This window comes from Motacilla alba, chromosome 1 (genome assembly GCF_015832195.1).
Source record: "Motacilla alba alba isolate MOTALB_02 chromosome 1, Motacilla_alba_V1.0_pri, whole genome shotgun sequence".
Taxonomy (NCBI): Eukaryota; Metazoa; Chordata; class Aves; order Passeriformes; family Motacillidae; genus Motacilla; species Motacilla alba.
Window position 1 is genome coordinate 11,217,019 of NC_052016.1, and position 23,853 is coordinate 11,240,871.

The following is a 23,853-nucleotide window of genomic DNA, read 5'->3' on the forward strand; positions in this document are numbered from 1 at the left end:
GATTTGTTTCGCTGTGTTTCCAAGAACATGAAAGCTTGATGTGGCTGAAATAAGTTCTGTATTGTAAAGCCTCTGGTGAAGGTGATGTACTAAATGTACTCTACTTAATGATGTGCAGGCTTCACTGCTAAGTTTGACAGGTTTCTGGGCTTGATGGTTTTGTTTGACCTCAGCAAGCTGACAGATGTAATATCTGGAACAGGTTTGGGATGTTGTTAGTGCACCCTATAAAATACCTGACATATGTTCTGTACATATTTCTGAGATCCAGTCTCTCCAAACTGGCATAGCAGAATGTGATTTGCCTCCCTACCATAACATTTTCAGCAGTGTTGAATGTCCTTTCCTCCTAGAGTGGTTTGTTTCTGAAAAATTTTATTTAATTTGTTAATTTTCTGAAATTTTTTTATCTAATTTGTTAAACACTTATGGTTTTAAGCAAGATTCTTGTGCTAGGGCATAGCTGCTCTCTGCTTTTCACTCTTGAATAAGTTCTCTTCATCTCATGAATCCCATCTGAATGCTCTAGGCCATATATATGCTCAAGAGCATAAATTTTGTGACAGTTTGCAAAGACAGTTTGTATAAACAGGGATGGGAATTGTTCTGTGGAGGTGCTCAGGCTCTGAAAATGTTACATTTATGTCATTTGACACAATTACAATGGCACATTTTGTTCACTGAGCTGTTACATTTTGCTTTCTAGAAATTTGTGTGGCTCTGTTCTCAAAGTGAGCTTTGTTCAGATTTGCTGGTGGGTTGAGGCACCACAGCCCACTGCATGTGGACTTTTTTTTAAAATGATTTTGTATTCTTCAGAGCTTGATTTTATTACTTGTAACAGTTGTAATCATCTTGCTCTTTTTAGGAACTTCTCTACTCTTCATACACTCAGCTCTCCCATAGAGAAGCTGTTCTCAGTTTCTTGAGGATAATGGAATATAAATGTTTAAAGAGTATCTGTTGTCTCTGCTTTGGATGAAACCTGACCTGTTTCTGACACTGAATGACAGCAGACCCATGCAAAGGCATCCTTGAAAATGAGCTTCATAAGATCAGGAGGAGTTCAGTTCCTACCTCTATAAATTATCTAAGCCATCACAGATGATCAGGATTGTTATAATCTTTAATTATTCACTTTTTGCCATCACTTTAAAATTAGTTTAGTTTGAGGTTAGCTGTATTTTAAAATATGAAGGGAATTTTGAGATACAAGCTTTAGGAGACCTGCTATGGTAATTCTCAAAAAGAGGAATATTCTTTCTGCTTCTTCTGCTTTCTTTCTACTTGAAGAGTGGAAAGTGGGATTGTGGAATGATGGAAGAAGTACTTGGTACTTCTATATAAATTAGTGACATTTACTAGATATCATTGCCAGTTCCTCAAAATACTCACTAGAGAGCCCCAGCTTTCTTGCTCTGGGATCTTTTTGTGCAAAAGAAATTGACACTTAAATGAATACACTTAGCAGGTAGAGATGTTCTTTGTTTGCCTTTAATGCCTTATCCTGTTATGTTCTTGTAAGTCTTACTCATGCTTGAAATTGGTCCTTATTCTCTGTCAGTCAGCAGGGCTGTGGCACGTGTTGGTGAGACAAGCACTGAAATTTTGTAGCTGGATGTGTCTTGCTCCTCTAACTTGTAAGTTTCCTTCTGTGCTGTGGCCTGGCATTATTATTTGGGATAAGTACTGTGTGGTGGCTGCCCAGATCTGTAAGAGGGGGTAGATGAAGTGTGTGAGGATGGAAAAGGGAAAGATAACAGAATTGAACATAACACACTGAACAGGAGACTGCTGCCTTCTTTCTACAGAGTGCCTAACTAATTTTTTTTTGTCCCTTTTTTTTCTTTCTAGGAGTGACAAAAAAGACCCTGGCTCTGAAGTCCCTCTGCCAGTCTCCTTAGGTTGCTCTGGCCTGCCCACATCATTCCTGCAGCTTTGGTGGCTCTGGATGGCTGGTGAAGAGGGATGTTCAATCTAATGGCAAATTGCTGCAACTGGTTGAAACGGTGGAGGGAACCTGTCAGGTAAACATGGGAAAGTATTTTACATTTCTCACCTTCCCAAAATGTGTTTTATTCATTGTTTCATATTTGATCATGTCCAGCCACTCACCCACCAGCACTCCCAAGTTCTTTCTCCCTAGGGCTCTTCTCCATGTGCTGATACCCTGACCCAGTACCTTGTACTTGGTTTTACTAAACCTCCTGATATTCTCATGGGCCACTTCTTGAGCTTGTGCAGTTCCCTCTGGGTGGCTTCCCATCCTTCAGGTGTGTCAGCCTCACCACTCACCTGCAAATTTGCTGAGGATGCCCTCAGCACCTTTTCTTTCTCATTAATGGAGATATTCAATAGCACTGGTCCCAGCATGGACCTCTGAGGGGCACTGCTGGTCACTGGTGTCCACTGGGACCCTGAGCTGTCACCACTCCCCGTGGGCTATGACTGTCCCAGCAGTTCCTTACCTACCTGCTACTCCATCCACTGAACCCATCTCTCCAGTTTGGGCAAAACTCATGATAAATTATATCTGTAATCCTTCCTTTGTCCTCTGCTCTGGTCACTCCATCACAGAATGCTTCTAAGCCGCTCAAAGTAAAGTTTGTTTGGTTTTTGCCTTACTCTTCCAGCTTCTGCATTTTGAGATTCCAAAGTAGAATTTAATTTTTGGGTTTTTTTCTCAGAGGTTTCTTGCTCTTCTGAAATTATACTTCATGTTTGATACTATTACAGTTTCAAGTCTGCAAATAACAATGTTTTTTTAGAATTCCTTCACTTAAGGGGGAATAACATTGAGCAAATTGATTTGACCACTGAGTCTTTGTGAACAGGAGGAAGAACTCAGGTATACACACATAAATATGGTTTTCCTATGGCTTGTAAAATCCTGTCCTGGGAAAAATATTAACCTGTATACCAGTTTTCTAATAAATTGTGCATTCCTTGCACCATTGGTTTGCACATTTACAATCTAGAAACAAAGGCATGGTAAGTCCCACATATTTCCAGCATCTGGTGTTGTCTGCATAGGTGTTGTACACTCTGTGGTGTTGTTCAGATACACTGATGGAGACAGAAATAATTATCTCATATAGGAAAAACTTTGAGGCAGAGAGATGGTAAAAATACAGGGGAATCGAACTGCAGCTACAGAAATTGTTAAAGGGACCATGACCACACCAAATAAAATCTACAGTACTGTGTAATTAAACTGCAGCAGGCAAGTATCAGTTGAAAGCAGAATCATTGTCTCACGTGAAACTTAGACCATGATAGGAGACTTTTCATTTCCTACCTTGTTCTGCTGTTCTCTCTAATCAGATCATTGGACATATTAAACACTAGACACAGAATAGTAACAGGTATTTTGATAGCTCTTCTTTCTGTTATTTGGTGGTATATTTGCTGTGCATGTGTTTTTAAAAAAAATAGAGTAAGTGATGTGTAGCTAGAGGAAAAAAATTAAATATATTTCTGTTTTCTGTTCTCCTTATGGAGGAAGGTGACACTAATAATGGTGGGTCTTGATAATGCTGGAAAAACTGCTACAGTCCGAGGAATTCAAGGAGGTAAGTGATTAATTTATCATCCAAATGGAGCACTGAGAGTATAATTCCTAATTTTCTGTCATTTAAATCTGAAAATACTGCTTCATCTCTTAATGTATCTCTCCCTCCCATCTTGTTGCAAGAAAATGTTGGTGGTTTTACCATCCAAATACCATATATACCATATCTTAATAAAAACTCTGCAATGGACACTACAGTCATTGGACTGTATTGGACTTGATTTCTTTTCTCTTTTTCCCTTGTGTGCATGTGCTGAAGTTGCTTTCAGGTGACCATTCCAGTAATGTGCATACAGCAGTAAACTTTATATAAAAATCAGTGTTGTAAGTAAGTATATATAAGGTCTAAAAAAAAGGAAATTGGTATCTATAACATTAAGGATGGTTCTAGTGTTACATATTTTTTATCATGATTTATAATCAGAAAATGATGATAAATAAAATTGCCACTAAGAGACCACTTGATTCTGAAGGGTACTTTGCGCTGGCACATGCAAGCAGGATATAATTTGAGATAAAACTTGTGCTTATGAAAACAAAAATTCTGTATTTATTTTCTCCACTTGAGGGATTGTCTTTCTAAATAACTTTCATCTTGTGCAAGAACAAGAGTTTACTTAGTAGTGTTTTGGCAGACTTGGAGACTCCACCTCAAGTTTGTTTACTTGTGTTATGTAAGTTCACAGACTTGCTAAAGCACAAATAAAATCGTGAGTATTCTCTCCTATTCCTCCATCTTTGCCCTGAAAACAGGAGTGTTTTATAATTTAGCCTTCCATTCTATTTGAAAATCACCTTTACTGTCTTTACCATCTGAATGGAACAGTTATTTCTAAAATTCCTATTTTTCAGGGAAGAAAAAATATATAAATATGTGTATTTCTAAAGGGAAACTCAAGGAAAAGATAGTTCTGATTTCCTTGAGTGCTCCCCAGGGCTTAAATGTTCTGAATGCCCATCTTGGCTGTCTTAAGGGTAGGAGCAGAAGGCTGGTGGCGATTCAGTTTCTGCACTGCTCTTCAGAGCTCAGTGCTTCTAGCCAGGCCTTCATTTTTTTCCTCTCAACAAGCTGCATTTTCCATGTTTGTCCTGGCTTGTGCTCCCCAGCTGCATAAAACAGACATCCAATTATCTCAGCCCTGCAGGCACAGCTTAGTGGCGTGAGGTGAGGCCAGGCTTTCTTTGCCCTCAGGAAAGGGAGACAGCAAGCAAAAGTATTAAATAGGAATCTGTCATTTTTTAGCACATTGCACGGCAAATTAGAAAAAAACAGCAAATAAAAATAAGCAAACAAACAAAGGCTAAAACCTGACCTTGAATAAAAAGGGAATCAAAGAATTTACATCTCAGAAGAACATGGTTTCAGTCATTTCATCTCAGCCTTTGGTTTGAACTTCTGAAGCTGTTTTGGCAACCATGAAGGATAAAATATAAATTTGGCAGAGCACAAGGCTTCTCAGGTCATAGTGCATTAACTGGTTTGATTGTTTACCTTCTCAAAGTTGAATTACTACCATGGAAATGAGAGTGGAAGTGAAAATACAGTAAAATAACCACTGCAATGGAACTGGTGTGAAATATTACAATCTGCCTTTTGGGCCCCTCTCTTTTCTCCCCCCTTCCCACTCCCCCAGTGCTCCTACCTAAATTAATGTAAAGTTACTAGTTGAGAGACTAGTTAATTTAAAATTCCCTGAGGAGAGGGGAAATCTTCATGTAAGCAAAAATGTGGTCAGCAATATTTAACAAGGAGGTTTCACTCCGTGTTTTTAAAATGTGAATTTTGCTACACAAATCCCACTATAAAATCCTCTTTAAACTGAAGCCTTTCTTCTTTGACAGAGTCTCCTGAAGATGTGGCTCCAACAGTTGGATTTTCCAAAATTAATCTTAAACAGGGACGCTTTGAAGTCACCATCTTTGATTTAGGAGGTGGAAAACGAATCCGGAATATCTGGAGGAATTATTATGCTGAGTCCTATGGTGTCATATTTGTGGTGGATTCCAGTGACATTGAAAGAATGGAAGAAACAAAACAAGCCATGATAGAAGTGTTAAAAAGCCCTAAGATATCAGGAAAACCTGTGTTAGTGTAAGTAACGTAATAAATGTTTTCCTAATAATTTGAAATTCGGCGAATTTAGACCTAAAGAACTATTTCTGTAACTAATACTGCTGTACCTTTAGCACTAACCAATACTGCAATTAGTTTTATGTTTTATTTTATCCTCAGGGACATTTATTTCTCTCCTCTTTCGTTAGCCATGGAAAAATAATAAGGTGTGATTTTTTTTTTAATGCTTTAAAATTCTAATATTACTTGAAATGCAAAGTTAAAAGGCTTTACAAATTTGGTGTGGCAACATAATGCAAAAATATTGTTGCTACTTATGCCTACATCAATTAATTAAATGGTAAATGGTTGATTATACTCAGCAATAGGGCGATCTCTCAGCAATAAATGTCTTGCTCATTTAACACATGGTGCTGCTGATACATGATCAACAAAATCTCATTACAGGAGGCTTGCTTTAATTGTATTGGGCACCTGCTTTTTCTCTGTTTAATAGGGTTTGTAAACATATTGGAAAGAACATATTTTTTAATTTCACAACAAAAATATTTGATAACAAATACGTTTTTGGAAGTTAAAAAATAAACTCTTAAAGTTTAAAATGCTTTGTCAAGTCAATATCTTTATGTCTAGTGGGCATAAGACCTCCATAATGCATAAATTGCACAACATCCCTGTGCTATCATAAAGAATCTGTACAGGTAAGAGGAGAGACCTCTTATTTTTAAGAAATAGTGATGCTCTGCTGGTTTGAAGCTGAGCCTGGCTAATTGTGTTGATGAAGTGGAGGGTAGTTCAGCAAAGTAATGGTATATATGTTAAAATAGATTAGATTTTGCCTTTCATTGCTCTGCATGTTACTGGCACAGGCAAGGCAATAAAGCCAGCCTAGTTTAACTCAAATGTGTTTTGAAAATGCAGCTGTGAGTGTGGAAAGCTGTGCTGTGTTTTTTAATTAAATAAAACTTTGTGGGTGGTTATGGGTTGTATTTTGGGTTTGTTTGGGTTTTTTTTTTTTGGTTAGAAATCTTTATAATCCTATAATGGAGTTATATTTGTGTGGCTGACTGGACCTGTAGAGAACTCACTCACTTCCCTGTATCTTGATACTGCTTTTTGATTGCTATCAGTAGCTAATCAGAAGGCAGAGTGTATTTATTAATTACTCTAATGGTGACTAAACCAAGTTTGTTGATGTTATTACCTTTTATTGGATTAAACTTCAAGCCTTTGATCAGAATTTGCTTTTGCATATCCCAGTTCTGTGGACGGATCCAATAATTCTTTGGTTTATGCTCCTGTGTGACCCTGCCTCTTGAGTTAAGAATTCTCTCCTGTATTGTCAGATTTCAAATTTATGCTGAAAGTTAGCCTTTTTAATATTATGCTAATTTTAATGTTCAGATGTTGTTTGTGGTTTTTTTGGTTTTGTTGTTTTTTTAATAATCAGATACTTGCTACCCTTGTAGCAATAAGTTCCCTAATACCTTGCAACATTTTTTAATTAGTGCATTTTAATCTGTGCAGAATAGGCTGAATTGCACAATGTGGACATAAAATTGATATGGGAATATGAGAGATCTGATGTCCAGTGTGATATTTTCCACAAATTTAATTGCTACTCTCCCATGTTGTTATTTATTGCTGCCCATGGAGGTGTCACTGAATCACTTTAAGATCATTTTCCTCAAGTGTTGATAATATTGTCTTTTACTGTCTCTTGGTATAAATTACTTAGAGATGTTAAACTTGTCATTTGGGTTTTTTTACTGTTCAGTGTTATCACCTAATTTATGTTTATGGGTCAATTCTTCTGGCAGCATCCTCAAGACTTGTATACAAGTTTAAATTTTCTTCACTTCGGATTATTTTTGTCCTTTCTTTTATCAGAAAGGAGCACAAAGACATCATATTATGCAAGCAAATGCTGGTTTTGTTTGGGATTAGTTGTGTTTGTTTGGAGTCTTTGGTTTGGTTGTGGGTTTTTTTATTCAAGTTGACATGGAGCATGTGCAAGAGGAAATGCAGGTCCATGTGCTCTGACTGATATTTTATACCAAGGAGATTTTTAGGCAGGTATTTTGTTAGGAGAAAGCTATTTTCTACCTGTTATTTTGGTGATAAGGGATTACAGCTATTAATGTTTCACTTTTCTTCATAGAACACTCGCAGCTGGGCTTTAATTTGTTTGGTTTTCTGCATGTTGATGTAACTACTGAGAACACTGGAAAGTTTCTTCAGTGATTACTGGAAATTTCTGCTGCTAATCATTTTGAATGCTCAGTATCAAATTCAGTGTAAACTGTAGTTCATACTATTATTTCATACTATTTATTTTCAGTTAATAGTACCCCCTTATCAAGGAAAGTTTTCCACAAGTCTTTCTCACTTCCCAGTTCTCCTTCAGTGTGTTTTATCTGCTTTGCCTGTTTCTAACCAATTTACATCTGGAAGTTACTTATTCCGGTAGCTGTTTTCCTAAGTATTAAAACTTGAATTTTGAAAACTTGAGTTTTATTCCACTATTGGAAGTACAGCTCTTGTTTATTGGCTAATTTCTACTGTGCCTGTGGAACATTAATGTGTTTTTAATACATAGAGCTCAAGAGTATTTAATAAAATAGTTTCAATGATGTCATAATCTAAGTTTATTTTTTGTTGCTACTGTGTAAATAATATATTTTACTTTAACGTTCAGACCTTTGATTATATTTTGATAACAGTTAATTTCAGTTGCAGTTTTAATCTGGGATGGAAGGAATCCAACTATTTCTAAATACCACAATGTGAAAATGACTTTGATAGCAGTTTTTTTTTTCCCCACTACATGCAACTAAAGATATCCAGTTCACTTAGTGTCTTGCTGAATTGCAGTGCAGTTTTTTCTGCCTTCTCTGACTATCCAAATAAAGTGTCTTTGTGTCTTTGCACAAAGAAGTTCAGGAATACATTTCTGGTTTGCTGTTTGGTTTTAGTGTGGATTTTTTTTTTTAAATTTCTTATTGGAAATAGCTATTTTTTTCCTCAGTTACATTGCTATTGTCTGTTAAATTGCATGGAAAGCTATTTCTCACTCAGTTCCTAAAGGAGTCAGTTGCAGGAGGTTCCTTCCAACCTAAATCATTCTCTGGTTCTAGATTATGGGGGAGGAGTAGAGGGTGTAAAGATGGAGTTCTATTTTTTATTCTACTTTTTTTTTAATTTTTCTGCTAGCAAAAGTGAGACTGCAAATGTTGACTGCGTATTTAGGTAGGATAGGCAGCATTAAGAATGTGCCTTGTGAGTGTGTAATTCAGGATCATATTCTTCTCTCCTGGTAGGGCTCTACCTGTGGAGCTGAATAATATAAATATCTCTGTGTCAATTTAGGAAAAGTTTATGAAACTTTTCCTATAGATGTAGTATTGAAATATTTCTGATAAGTTTTCTGACCTCTTGGTTGGTTTAGGCATCCCATTCTGGATTGTTGCTAATGGTTTCTGCTTTATGTGTGGAGATTGGTTTTGTAGAATTTTAGATCCCTGGGGAAAGAAAACATTTAGAATTTGAGCAAGTAAATATAAATGCTAAAAAACCACAAGGCAATTAAAAATACTTATTATTATTTTGTGAAAAGTAAGTAAAACATTTTTATGAATCCTGCCTTTGAGATTAACAATATTTCAATGCCTCCCAACAGCACAGGGAGTTTGTTGCCACACTGTTTTAGTTTGAAGAACCAAACTGAACTTTATAACTTCTAAACTTTGAAGAAGTTTATAAGAATCAAAAAAAAATGTCACTTTTATCCTTTGATCCTTTCCTGTAGTTCACGTGTTTCTGTGAAAACCATAAAATTCTTTACTCTGTCTTGAAAAAAAGATGCAGTTTTTCCTGAGAGCTCTGCTGAAGGGAAAATGGGAAGAAAAGTGAAGCAGTTGAGGGATCCCAAGAGTGCTTTCCAAGATCAGTTTGGTGTGGAGGAACCATTGGTATTTCAAGCAGTTCATTTCTGCTGTCATCTGCAGCACGGACAACACCAGCAGCAAATTGCTTTGCAGGGGTTTCTTCTTTTATACCTGACTGCAAGCCCAAACTTTTCCTTAGATGCTTGAGTATATTCTTGAGCATTGTTCATGTAGATTTCTATGTTGTTGATCATCTGCCCTTGTTCCTCCACCAGAAGTGAGATCTGGATAAAGAGTTCTTTCACATCTTTGATCTGGTTCTCCAGATTGACCAGTTCTTTGTGTCTCTGCTCAATCTCTGACAGCTGAGCTTTAGTAATCTTGACTTCAGTGAGCAGATTTTCATTGAAAATCTCCCATTTTCCTTGCTGGAGCATATCATTGACCTCTTCCTCAGACACCTCTTTCCCAGCCACCTCAAGCTGGCGGAGGATGAAGGTCCTGCACTTGTCCTGCTTGGCGGTGATGGCTTCGTTGTAGGAGAGCATGGCCTGCAGGTAGCAGTGGGACAGGAAGGCGTGCTGGGCAGCCAGGATCCTCACCGTGGCTCGGGCTGGCCCGTGCTCATTCTCAGCTTTCCTCACTGCTTTCGACAGCTCATCCAAACCTTTGCGTACGAGTTCTGCTTGCATTTTGATTTCCCTCGCTATGTTAGATTCCTTTTTGAGAACACTGAATCTTCTCATTGAAGACACGAGGCTTTTTTGTTGTTGGCTGAATTTATTGACTTCTTCCACCAGATTATTAATTTCATTCTGAAGCTTCTGGATTTCGTGCAAGTGCCTTTCAGTTATGGGCTCTTTTTCATAAATAATGGCCTGCTGTTCAAACTCCTCCTGCTCCTCTTCTTGTACAGTTGCCCCATTGTTTTCCCCACCCATCTGTAGTTCCTTAGCCCTCAGTTTGAGCTCTTGCAGACGATCTCTCATGGTTTTTGTGGGCAGGATTCTTTCAGGGTTTTTTTTGGTTTTTTTTAACTCTCCTCTTGCAACACAGGAACTTAATTCCAGTATCTTTTTTGTTTGGTTTGTTTCATTGCACTGTAATCAAAACGTAACAACAATCAATGTTAGCGGTTATATGTATATATGAAAAGTAGTTCTGGAAATTAGAGCTACTTCTCTCTGCACCAAAGTAGAAGTAGCAATGAGCTGGAATGGGGGGTATTCTGAACAAGTTGTGATTTGCAGCCCAAGGCCATTTTTGTGGTATATTTGTGATGCAGCACACAGACCAGAGAAGTGTGGAGAGGACTTTTATTTTGGGGAGGAAGAGAGAAGTAACTCCAATTATTTTATCATTATTCTTTACTTGATGAAAACTAATTAACCTATAAATCTTTTTGGAAATAGGAGTGAGTGTGGCTGTGCCATTTTTGGATTCTCAGTAGGATATATTTCAGTTTTTGAGATTATGAGACAGACGAATCAGCATTCTGGCATGAATTAAGATTATTAATTTGGTCACACTCTAAAATCTTTCTCCATTTTCCTTGCCTGGGGAGTTAGATAGTAACTGAAGCAGTTAGCTACAACAAAAAGAACAACAGACCTCGCATCATTTAATAACTCTAATGATTTAGCAAGAAAATAAATTAATTTTTTATGTTTGAGTTTTTATGGAGTTGAATCCATATCACTAATGTTGCAGCATGAAGATTTTCTACGCCTTTTTTGAATTACTGTTATCTACTCTTACACTGTCATTTACATTCTTTATGAAATTGATAAAAACGTGCATTGTGAACCACAGTGGGCTACAATTCAGTGCTGTTTCTTATTTAATAGAAAGCAGATATAATTTTGTTTTGTTCCCTAGCTGTTGTACAAGCTTTACTGGAGAGATAATTAAGAGCAAGATATTTTCTAAAACACGCCCAATGGAAACTAAGTTCAGCTATTTTTAATCATAGGGAAGAAGGTATTTTTCTCAAACTCCACATAAATGATTTCCTTGGACTGTGATCAAGAATGGAAGATTTCAGTAAGAAGTAACATATTTAGGACTAGAAGATTATGGGATTTTTACTTAGGGTCTTCTGGTTCAATCAGATGTGTGTCTTTCAAAGGGCTGTTCAAGCATATAGGTTAAACAGCACAGTGGTATCTTTTGGCTGTTTCAGAGCTTTTAAGGCTGTTTTCTGAGATAGTAGCATTAAATAGGTGCAACTCCTATTAAACCCTATTCTACATATTTTTATTTTTCAAATGTAGGATTTCTTAATAGTAACCAAAAGATGCATTTTTAGGAACTGCAAAGGGTCTATCCAGTAGCCTGTCAATATGCAAATGATTCTCTTCTATTTGAACAGTTCCAAATGACTCTGCTGTGGTATCTCTGCTCCCCTATTTAAAGTCTCTCAGTAGATTTTTTTATAAGTCATAAAGTTGAGCAGTGTGGACATGTCTTCACAGACTTAAATCTGGCTTTCTGCAGGAGGATTAGCTGAAAAACAGAACTTGAAATGCTTTAGAGGTCAGTCATGAGAAAGAATGTTGATATTCTACCCCAGTGTGGATTTTCTTTACTGGTTTTTTTTTTTCCTTAATGCCTTGATATTTGAATTTAGTGTTTGTTGATTCGTATCAAGAGAAGACTTGTGATCAGACAAGTTTGCAAGTTATTTATTGTGGAGTATTATTCTCAGATGAGGAAAATGCAAAATGTGTTCATTTCATGACAGTAATGCTTCTCCACTGCTGAACTTTTCAGTGGATGTCCCCATGGCAGAAGTCAGGCAGTTTCTCGCATATAACATTCTTCAGGAATGTTCCAGAGCTGCTTGGCACCACCAACAGGGAAAGTTCAGCCTGGGGCATGTGAAAAGACCCAGGGCTGCTAAATAGGGCCTCAGAGAAGTGACCTGAAAATCTGTTCTGGTCCAGCCTCACACATCTGCTGACCCATGTTAATTTAGCAGGGCTGGGCAAACCTGGGATTACAAGCAAGTTCTAAGGGCACCATTAATGCTTCTGCTATGAGGTGACAATTTCTTGTATCCAAGAGAATTGGTCCATTGCTCTCGAAATAGCTGTGTTCCTTGAAGCTGGAGGGAGGAATCTCACAGAACTGCAAAACAAATCTGCAAATATTGTTAAATATCAGAGAAGTGAGTAGAAAATACTGGACTTTTTTTTTCTTGTTCAAAGATCAGTCTCACAAAAGACTGGAATGTAAGCAATTGAATCTTAGTTTCATATCTTCTCTGCTGTCAGGTTTGCCTTCAAAGCCTGCCACTGAACAGGCTTGCCAATAATTGTGCTTGATTATACTGGCAATTGGAACACATGCTGGTTTCAAAGAAACGAGGATGTCTTAATGACAGAGATAACCTTGGAAATTGTTGGCTTGGCTTCTTGAGTGTTCCACAACAAGCTCTGTTCATTTACTGAGTCCTTGTTTTGTCCTATGTGTTTGTATATAGGGGCACATCCTGTTTTTCTTTTGATTGAGATGAAAGCACTTTACTTTCCTTGAAGTTTTTGTCAGTAAAGGGAGAAAATGCCCATTCTTTACAATGGAGTAAATGGAATATGTGGACGGAAAGCACTCCTGTGACTTAGTGTGGCCCCTACATTCACTGCCCATTGCAGTTATTATCATGGTGATTAAGTTTGTTCTTCTTGAAGCATCTTTATCTATAGCCATGTATAGTTATATATAGTTGGCAGGTTCAGAAATGCAATTTTCACATCCTTGTCAAATATATTTTAAGGTATTGCAAGAGTCTTGGCTGTGTTGCTTCTCAGGAACAGGGTTATGTGAATCTCACAATTTAAACAGATGCTATGTGTGACTGGGGAAGTCTTGATAAAGACAATTACCTCAGCACACTGACTTGGGGAATAATAGATCCTGGTAGCTGGACCACCATTAGAATCTGTCATTATGATAAAACATGTCTAGAATTCAAAGATAATGAGTTTGACAGAAATTAATTTTTTTTATTATATTCTCCATTTGAAAAGAAAAAGGCAAGTTGAAAGGTCCACTTGCTCAATTGGAAAGCAACCATATAGAATGTTCTTCCACCTGTCTGATGAATTTATCAGTAGACCCAGGAAACATGGAGCCTACATCCAGAAATAAGATTTAGGCTACATTAAGTTAAAAGACATAATTAGATATGTGAAGTAGGAAAGTTAATCCTATGGAATTCTCTTGTTTCTGGTTGTTCTTGGGTTTAATGTCTTCCAATTTGGCTTTGCTGGATTGTTTAATATCTTCCCCAGTCCCCAAATTGCCAAACCCTCCCGATCATTTTAATTTCTGCTTTTGTTCACTATTTCTTGGTTATTCAGCACTTTGATTAAAATGCCTGTCAGCAAAGGCTCTGTTTCTATCTTTGATAAAATTTGCCACCTTACCTTGGTGTTAATGTCCTCCAGAGAAGAGGATTTGCAGGCAATCAAGGAATAGAATCCTCTCTTTAAGAGCTCTTTGATATCTATGATCTGTGTTCTGGCTCATCTGCCTTCTTTACCTCTGCTGAAACTGCTGGTTTTTTGTTTGTTAGTGTTTTGGTTTTTTTTGGTTGTTTTGTTTGTTGGGTTTTTTTGTTGGTGTGGGGTTTTTTTTTTGTTTTGGTTTTTTTCTGTTGGTTTGTTTTTTTTTTTGTTTTTTTTTTTTTCCTGGGGAGGTTTTTTTTGTTTGGATTTTTTTAAATGATTGCACCAAAAATAAGGGTAGGTTTGTTTTCCTGACCCTTAGCTATGAGTCAGTTAAGGGCACTGGGTAGAATTTCAGGCAATGTGTCCCAAAGGAATTTCATGTTACATGTAATCCTAAACATTTTTTTAAATTATTATTTCTTATTCATTTCCAAGCTGCAGTGGAATTACATTACACCTCTGTCATGAGGTGCCAAGAAATCCATCTAACTTTTTTCTTAGCTCAATGGCAATGAGTAAATCTTGGAATCATACTCTGGAGCTCGATTACTGCTTAAGTGTGTTAAGTTAGCAACAAAAAATCAGTGAGACAGAGATACTATTTAAATGGATATAGTTTAAAATCCTTACAGTAGTCTTTGGTGAAAGCTGGTGTTTTGAGTTTAAATTCAGTTTGCACTCTATCATGTTTTCACAAGGAAAGAAGGCACTTGTTTGGTGGTGTTTTGAAATCTTGCCCTGTTACTCAAAGAGGTATCTGTATCCTACTAAAGTAGGATATCTTTCTGTAAGTTACATTTCATTTCTCCTTTGTTTATAAAGTTTCTTTTAACTTAAATACCTTGTAAACACACATGCTTAAACCAAGGGTTATGAGACACAAGGTGGTTGGATGAAAATATCCTCTTAAGCATCTCTGTTGTAAGATAAGTACTTGGAAAAACATACTTTAAAATAGTTGTAAGTTCAAGTTTCTGTTTGTGGAAAGTGTGGGAGTGGTTCAACAAGAAAATACCAAAGGCAGAGAGCTTCCCCTGCCTAATAATATGCCACACATGAGATGATAGTGCAAAATCAGTAACAGTTTTAGCAAAGGGATGATCACAACCCCTCTCTGGGCAACCTGTGCCAGAGCCTCCCCACCCTCACAGTAAAGAATTTTGTCCTAACATGTGATGAAAATCTTTCCTCTTGCATTTAAAATACTTCAGCCTTGTCCTACCACCATGTAAAAACTGCCACAAGACTTCCCCAGGGAAACCAAAATTACCAGAATGTACAAGAATAGAAATGCTGCATTTGAAGCAAGGTAGCTTGGGAATTCTCTAATTAGTGTGAAATGGATTGTGGGAGGTGGAGAAATGTGGATATTGAGTAAAACCAAGAAATTCAAATACAGTAAAGCACACCTTAGTATTCAAAAAATTCATAAGGTGGGGAAGAATTAGGCCAAAGTTGCTGGAAAAGTGTAGCCAAATCATGCTGCTCTAGAGTGAGTTTTCCAAGAGACATGGAGAAAGGGAGAAGAGACTAAGATGTTCTTTGGGCCTCTAACCACAAATCTGTAACACAGTCAAGTTGTAGGAGATGTATCTGTCTTGCATTGGTGTTCTGCTATTTTTGAAGTATTTGGTTCAAAGATACATACAGTGAATCAGCTGCAAACCTGAGCTTGTTCCTTGGAGTTTTGACATCTTTGTTATGATTGTGTGGCTGCAGATGCAGACTTGAGGAAAAGCATCTCCCAGCATTTCCATGTCTGCAGACATTCCTGCTGATAACTTTGGGTAATAGAAGGTGAGGAGTTCATGCTTTTGCACTGACATAATTCCCAGTGAGGGTGATAGACACTGCACCTCACTGACAAAACAATGATCTCACTCTGAAAGTCACTTAGTCTGCAGCTAATTCTCAGTAATTGGTAAGAACTTCATGTTTTGATGGTGATTTTTTTCACCTGTTTAAGCAGAGATCTGCTGTCAGTAGTGTTCTTTAAGAATCCTCACAAACCTAGAGGTCACAGAAACATAAAAAGAAAGTCATGATCTCCTCTGCCCAAAGATCATTTCATTTAGGTCCAAATATTGTTATTTTAAAGTGCAGTACTTGAAAATAAAATAAAAGCAAGAGAAAGGGCTGCAGCAGGATAGAGTAGAGGTGGAATTGTTTCCATTGAATAGGATATGTAGTTTGAACTCATACTTAACAGCTTTTTATTGCTCTAAGTGGTATGAGAGATTTGTCTTCCTGACAGAAGTTCAGACTCAGAATTTGTGCCGTGCACCATCCCACCTGCTTTACATTCCCATTTCATCTCTGTCAGACCACAGAGCTGCCTATCACAGCCTTGGAACTCACGTGTAATAAATGTAAGGCAGGTTTTTAAAAAAAAACTACAGGAGATTTGACTATACTGAATTTACCTATGGCTTGATATATCAAGGTGAAATAAGAGTATAAGAAACCAATTCTCTTTTTTTAATCTTGTCTAAAAATATATTGTTATAACCACTTATTGTCATTTGTTTTGGAATTACACATCTGGAAGCTGAACATAACTTGCTTTACATGAGCTCAGACATCATTGCTGCAGCCTGTTTGAGTAAGAGGTGGGATTGAGCTGATAGCAGAGCAGAGCAGTGTGTCAGGAAACTTTTTCAGTAAATAGGACTATGATTCAGACCTGTGGTGAGAATGAGGCCACTTAACAAAATGAAACAAATTATAATTGATGTTCTTATGACCAGTTCAAAAGCTAATATGAGACTAAAGTTGCCTAGAGACACTGTAAACAGGAGGAGTTTAGAATCATAGTTTTAACTGTTCTCTTTTTTAAAAGTGACCCGGAGGAACCGTCTTCGGAAAATGTTGACTTATAGAAATGTCTCCTACAGCTCCCTGAAATTGCATGAAAGTAGGCCAATAATCTTGTAGCACTTTAATCACCTTTTTCTCATTATAGTTTACCATAATAATCAAAGTATTGTTTTGCATGAGAATCAAAGGCATGAATTGAAATTAAGTTCCTTAATTTGAGAGAGCCACGTGTTAACCATCAAAATTTACTGATGGGTTTGTCATTGTTGTCAGCAACCCAGAAGGGGCAGGGGCTTGAAATGCTAAAGAAGAATGTGCTTAAAAATCTGTTAACACTTGCATTTGGAAGGCAATCTGCAAAAAATCACCTGATAGAGCAGGCTCAGAACTTAATCAAGAGTGCCTTCCTTGGGCCACTTGAAGCTCTTGGTCTGTTGAAGAATTAAATTTTCCATGACTTCCTCAAAAAACTCGTGAACTGCCAATAACTGAAGAAGAAGGAACAAGCAAAACAAGCAGACAAGTCACTTATTTTTGCCTGTGTATAGGTCAGGAGTATGACTTTTGTGGATGTTAAGATAAGCAGAGCATAAAAAGACCAAGTTTTTCAGGCTGCATCTGCTGAGGCCTCACTTCTTTGGAATGAAACATCCTTCTGATGGCTGTCCACAGGATTGCCCAAGAAAAAGGTCAATGGATGAGAGATAAAAATTCCAAAGGGGAAAAGGGTAGAGCAGCACTTAAACAGAAGATTCACTGTAGAGTGAAGAATATGGCATTGTTCTTTCCCCTTGTTTAGACTGCTGTTAATTTCAAAGGTCCTATCTTTGTTTTCCCAGCTAGTTCCATCCCTCAAAGCTATGACTTCTTGAAGTAGTCTTAAAGAATAATTCCTGATCGTAGGTAAACCATTGTCATAAAGATTCATTTTCCTATAGTTGCTTTCGATCATGGAGATTGTTCTGATGCTGCAATGTTTTGACCTCAGGGATGCTTTGCTCTTCATTAATTTTGATGGACACTATGCAGATCTGACATAAAATTTTGGGGTTGTGATCACCAATTCTAAATAAATATTACCCCAAAAGTAGCATATCTGACACATTTTTACAGATCTTGTATTGCAAAGTAAACTTTTAATACTGGTTTGGTTTCTGTTGGGGTTTTCTTCCTCTCTTTGCTCAGTAATTGAGATTTTATAGACAGGTCAAGAAACTTCCATAGCATTCAGACTTTGTTTTTCTCTGGCAGAAGAAGCTTCTAAGAGAAATATTGTCACTGAGCTGTAGATGTCAGTTGTGCCAATGCACACATAACACTCCCTTTCCACATTGTTTCCCGTGACTCTTAAAGTTGAAAAGCTCTCCAGTTGCTTAGAAAAATCCTACTTGATCTAGAAGTAGTAGGTGCCAACTTTCTCTTTATTTCTTGCATGAGGTACGTTTGTTACACTAAGACAATTCATATATACTTCATGTGAAACTGAAATAAGCCAAGCATGAGTTTATAGATGAAAGCTTCTTACTCAGCAAACTTAATATGATAAACTAACAGCCACTCTGCTGTGCTTTCAAGTATGTTTTGATATGTACCCCCTACAGGTTTTTAAACATGAAAAATTGCTATATATGAAGTTCAGCTGACTTGGAAAATTCCAATCAAGGTCTGTCTTTTAAGATAACTGATGTATTCCCTGAAGAAGGTTGTTTTGTTTTGTTTTTTTCATAAAACTTGCCTCAAACCCGGGTGTTCCTGTGCAAGAGGAGCAGTGACTCCATATTCACTCACAGAAATACCTAACTCTTTGCAAGGCAGACATATATTATTTTTATGTCTTGACACTTAGGCACATTTCCATTCTAAATCCCACTACAAAGCCTTTTTCTAATATTTGCAAATTTAGAAACATTAAGTAAGAGAAAAGTATTTACCTCTGAATCCTGTGCTGGTGGCTTTTACCCTTTACACAGGAACTCCTGAGGTTAAGCTTCAGTATAATCCCAAAAACATTTTTCCAGAATATTCCCTAGGCAACGTGTCTTGAGTGACATTCCATGAAGTATTTCCTTCATTCCTCCTGCTTCTAATTCTTCTATCGTCCTCCAAGTGTGATCATCCTCAGGAGTGGTAGAGTGAGAGAGAAACTGCCTTCTGCAACTGCAGGAGCCAGGCAAATTGATTACTTTGTGCCTGGGGAATCTGGTTGTGCCTGTTTGAAAGCCAGCCCTGCTGGGAGGCGGATCCCTCGGAGTGCCCAGGAGCAGGAAGTGCCTTGGAGCAGCTCCCTTTAGAAGCTGCAAGTGGAGCACTGCCTGCTTTGGAAGCACAAGTGTAACTGCAAGGCTTTGCTTTGTTCTGCACCAAAGCATGGAGGGAAAAGGAATTATTGAGGCTAGGTGCATCTGTTCATGGGGATTAAAAAAAAAAGAAAAAAAAAAAAAACTGCAGAAGAATGCATTTTACTACAGTATCTTGAAAATACTTGAAGTCTGGTTAGAAGTTTGACTTAAAGCCTGAAGCAGGCAGGGGTGTCCAGCAGTAGATGGACCTGAGCAAAACCACTTCAGTTCCTGGGGAGAATAGGCAGAGACAGCTGATTTTCCAGGTAAAGCACCTCAGCCATGTTTTTGTCAGTATTGCTGCAGAGAAAGTGGAAGCTAATAGACCAGAACGACAAATATGACGCCTTTCAAGGTGTTAGAGGTTAAAAATCAGCAGCTACTGCGAGCTGTGGGATGTTAGTGTCAAAGTGCCACTGAGCTATGCAGCTTACCAGCATTTCATTCTGCTTCAGCTGTGCTTTGTAGGCTGTGCAGAGCAAAAATAGTGCAAATAGTGCAGTTATTTAATCTTCAGGTGAGAGAGGAATAGGCTGTGGCAATAAACACTGCTCAGAAATATTTCCTTCAATTAGCTCTAGATGAATTGACAGCACTGCTGAGGCATGCTTTTTGAGACTAAGAGGCAGCGCAGTAGGATTTTCAGACTGTAACAAAATAGGTTATGTGGAGAAGAAAGTGGAGGTAATTTTTTTCCAGTCTTTTAATTACTTTTTTTGCATTGCATCTCAGTTTTTCTCTGGTTTAGCTTTGGTTTCATAGCTAAATACTGAGAGGTTAAGTCTTGTTCTAGCTGGTTGGTGAAAAGAAGCAGTGCCAGAGTATTATAAACATATTGAAAGTATCACAGGTTCTGGCCTATGCTTTGAGCAGCAGTTTGGGAATCCCTGCACTAAATCATACAAAGCACTGTAGAAGTTCTCTCTTTAAGAAGTGGGAATTCATTATCAAGGAAGGGCAGGGAAGAGCTTTATGCTCTTACCAGCTCTGCAGGTCAAGCCAGCAAAGTTCTGATTACTAGTAGGACATAGAGATTTTTATCCCCAGGATGATAATAAAGAAGTGAATGGTTTGAATGGTTTGGACCTCAAATAGTTAAGAATGGTGAAGATTGGGAGAGACTGGACATTTGAGGAGCTGCTTTTCTATGGTCTCCTTCATAAACAAATTCTTCTTGAAAAGGAAGATGAAAGATTAGATAATGAATGGTAGCTCATGAGGATAGTGGTGACAAGGAATGTAGGGTTTTGGGCTGTAGATGCAACACAACTTTTTTTTTTGTAATGTTTTTGATGCTGAAAAATCTCCTGGGAGTAAAATAATTAAGAATTGAAGCTCTCATACTGGGATTCTGGAGAATAGGGACAAGTGATGTCTTTGATCAAATTAAAGTGCTGACAAGTTCTGGTAACTATGGAGTGAATTCTTACCACTGTTCCTTCCCAGCCAGGAATTGACATAAATTCAAAGTACAAGCTTTGGCCTAAGTTCCCTAAAAGCCATTTGAGTTCATGATAATGACTTGAGATTTCAGGAGGAAGCCTGTGATGTCTGGTTCCAAAACCTTCTGCCCCTGAGCTCATGGATGCCAAATATTTGTCTTCTTATCCAGAAAGTTGAGTTGAAGTTCTCATGTCTCATGTCATGTTGCTAAATTTCAGAAGAACATTATTTTAGTGGAATTCCTTTATTAGAGAGAAGCAAGTACAAATTTCATATTTTCTAATGCTGTGCAGCACTCTTGCTTGGATTACTAATGTTGTAGAAAGTGCAAAATAAGGTTGGATTGTAATTTTATACTCCTAAATGAATGTCTAGATTCTAGAGTCTTGTTTGCTACCATATATAAGTGACAAGACAATGATCTTCATCTTACAGAATACTTATTTTGTGAGTTATGTGGGAGTCTTTTGCTTTCCTCTATTTAATGAAATACGGTTTTTAGAGCCATTCATGCAAGGTCCTCCCTCTACCCTTCAAGATTTACTCATGAAGAGCAAGTTCAAAACAGTGTTAAGTATCAGAGAGAAATGCTAGGTAGCAGGCAGAGCTGAGATGATCCTGAAGCACTTTTAAACAGGGAATGCTCATTGTTTGGGAAGTTGCAAAACTGTGAACTTTCATCCAAAGGCTCCAGCAGATTGTCCTGTGTTGATTTAGATGTAAAGCAGGGTGGTCTTTAATGTCTATTTTCTTAACTGTAAATATGACTGCTTTCTCTAGAAATAATACTAATAATTTATTACTAAGCACCTTGGTGATTATCTAACATTAGTATCTAATGAAAATGGTGCATAGACTAACATGCTTATTGAGTAGAAGAAATATTTAAAGCTGGAACAAGGTATTTCATCTTTTGTTTCTCATTCTTCTTCCTAATTTTGTCTCAAACTCAGCTTTTGGATATGTGATAGCCTCTCTTGTGGCAGAATGTTGAGTGTTTCTTTTGATCTTCCCTCTAGGCTGGCAAATAAGCAGGACAGAGAAGGGGCTCTGTCAGAAGCAGATGTGATCGAGTCCTTATCTCTGGAAAGGCTGGTTAATGAACACAAGTGTCTCTGTCAAATTGTAAGTAGACTTTAAGGTGCTGTATTTTCTCATATCTGTGTAAAGCTTCCATTAAGGTAGGAAGTTATGCTACGTGGCATAAAACTGAAATTTAGATGTAGTATTCATTGTCCTGTTAAGAAAAAACCTAGCAGGAATTCATTGTGGGGGGCGCCAAACCAGAAATCTTTATGAAAGCTACTTAATATTGGTCAATATTTCAGATAATAAATCCAAATTAGTAGTCCCTGAAGTTTTTCTTTAGGCCCTTGTTTTAATCTCCCAGTGTCTTAGATAGGGCTTTACTTCCACAATCTTTTTCTGATGGCAATAAAAAACATTTTGAAAGATAATGAGGGTTATGGTGTTATTAACCAAGATAAGAAGGCAGTTTTGCAAAACCATTTAAGCTTTGGATTTTAAAATTAAAAAATAATTTTTTATTCATTAAGGAGATTTGCAAAATTTATAGAGCACTACATACTGCTATTGTTTTCTCTAACAGTTGACTTAGAGCAGGGGATAGCTCTGTTTATTATGTCATGATTATTTGAGTGTTTTTCTTCAGTTAGCGCACTTTGCTCTGTGCCCATATAGCAATCATAAAAATTAAAATTTCAAATTCATCCTTGTTTTTTTCCAAGGAACTTCTGTGCCAAAAATATTTTCTTGAAAATTATTCAGTAAAAAACGACCTGAAAGATACTAGTGTATTCCAATACATCTGAATTGCTTAATTTCTGACATGCTGTTCTTGTTCTTTATTTATATTTTCTGTGTAATTGGGAAAGACACCAGATCACACACTCTTAAGACTGTTTCATACTCTAATGGACATCTTCTGTACCAGGCTCTTCAAACATAAACATGGTCCCAGATTCCTTGAGTAGGAGGACTCCTGGGGTCAGTTTAAACAGAGGCATTGTGAAACAAGATAGAAAGTTAGGCAATGACCTAAAACCTTTTGTTTCTTCTTATTCTTGTAGTTAGTTTTCCACTGGATCTTTAAATTTCATGACAAAGTATTAAAGCAAAAGGAAGGAGTAATTTGTCTTGCTGTTGGACAGTGTCAGTGAAAATTACCTTCCTCTTTTTCTTATTTAATATGTCTGTATATTCCATTTTTTGTAAATTTTTATATTTTGTAACCAAATGCAGCAGCAATAATCTTGGTGCAAACTGAGAAGAGCATTGCCCCAGTGCTGGCCAGTGTTTGATTCCAGTTTTCTCAGAGAAACAAGTTGTATACATCTTCTGTACATCTCCTTCCTGAGGAGGTTCTGCTGGAGGGTATTGCAGGGTTCCTTAGTAAAATGGACTCATTTGAACCTTAATTTAAACATAACTGGTCAGATTTTTTTTCTGTTGTACATTGTACATTCCATATCTGACAGTGGTGCCATTTAAATCCTTGTCAGATGGAGAGAGCACTGAGAGTTTTTCAGATGCTGGCATTGGAGAGTCTCTTTTAATCTTCATAAACACAAATCCTGAACACCATCAGTGTGAAATATCATCTCTACATGTCATATACACAGAGCTGGATCTATTCAGTTGTTATTCAGAGAATGTTTTAAAAGACACATACAGTGTTCCAAAATATTTTTGAAAACAGTTCCCAGGAGATCTTGAGAGAACATCTTTTCCGTGTTCCAAGCTTGAGTCAAGCTCTGCCTCTTTTGTCCCAGTTAAAGCCTATTTTACTTGTCCTCCTGACGTGAAAAATTAAGAAGAAATTATTCTTTTCCTATTTGCAGTTTCACCTTATATTTTTGAAGGCTATTATCCTATCTCCCTGAAGTACTTTAATCTCAAGAGAAGCACTCTTGGTCCTTCAATGTTTTCTTGCCAGATGTGTTTTCAGAACTATTTCAGAGCTATTTTCTCAAGGAGGTTTGCATTTCTCTTTCAACAGATTTGCCTAGATCATGTTTCTCTCACTTGCTGCTGAGAGTATAATGACAAAAAGTTTTACTCCAATTGAATTCAGTGCCTGTTCTGATGTAAAAATTGGTTTGACAGCTTTTCTGACAAATTCATAGGAGATTTTATTTATCCCCGAGGTGCTTATGAACATGTTGAACTTTCATGACCTGAAGCAAAGCTGAGTCTCTTTCATCTCAGATTTTTCCATTTTGATTGATAAATCTAGCATGGACTATTTATA

General features: G+C 37.3%; 2 protein-coding genes across 6 annotated transcripts in view; one reads left to right on the forward strand and one right to left on the reverse strand.

The window, feature by feature from the left end:
• The first annotated feature begins 1,741 nt into the window (after nucleotides 1–1,741).
• ARL13B (ADP ribosylation factor like GTPase 13B) overlaps nucleotides 1,742–23,853 on the forward strand; it is a 31,384-nt gene continuing 9,272 nt past the window's right edge. Inside the window, exons 1-4 of one of the 4 annotated variants that reach the window (XM_038137022.1) lie at nucleotides 1,742–2,027; nucleotides 3,502–3,572; nucleotides 5,414–5,663; nucleotides 21,602–21,707. In XM_038137022.1, coding sequence (XP_037992950.1) covers nucleotides 1,969–2,027; nucleotides 3,502–3,572; nucleotides 5,414–5,663; nucleotides 21,602–21,707 — 486 coding nt within the window. In that variant the 5' untranslated portion in view covers nucleotides 1,742–1,968. The remainder of the gene's footprint in view (nucleotides 2,028–3,501; nucleotides 3,573–5,413; nucleotides 5,664–21,601; nucleotides 21,708–23,853) is intronic. The other 3 variants (XM_038137032.1, XM_038137014.1, XM_038137043.1) reach the window with 3 other exon arrangements.
• STX19 (syntaxin 19) lies at nucleotides 9,231–21,590 on the reverse strand. 2 transcript variants are annotated; one of them, XM_038137084.1, is made up of 3 exons: nucleotides 18,732–21,590; nucleotides 15,941–15,993; nucleotides 9,231–10,632 (listed from the first exon to the last, which is right to left on the reverse strand). In XM_038137084.1, exon 3 carries the CDS (start codon nucleotides 10,519–10,521, stop codon nucleotides 9,643–9,645), a length of 879 nt encoding a protein of 292 aa, XP_037993012.1. In that variant the 5' UTR covers nucleotides 10,522–10,632; nucleotides 15,941–15,993; nucleotides 18,732–21,590; the 3' UTR covers nucleotides 9,231–9,642. The 2 variants fall into 2 exon arrangements, with proteins under 2 accessions (XP_037993012.1, XP_037993002.1); XM_038137074.1 differs by lacking the exon at nucleotides 15,941–15,993.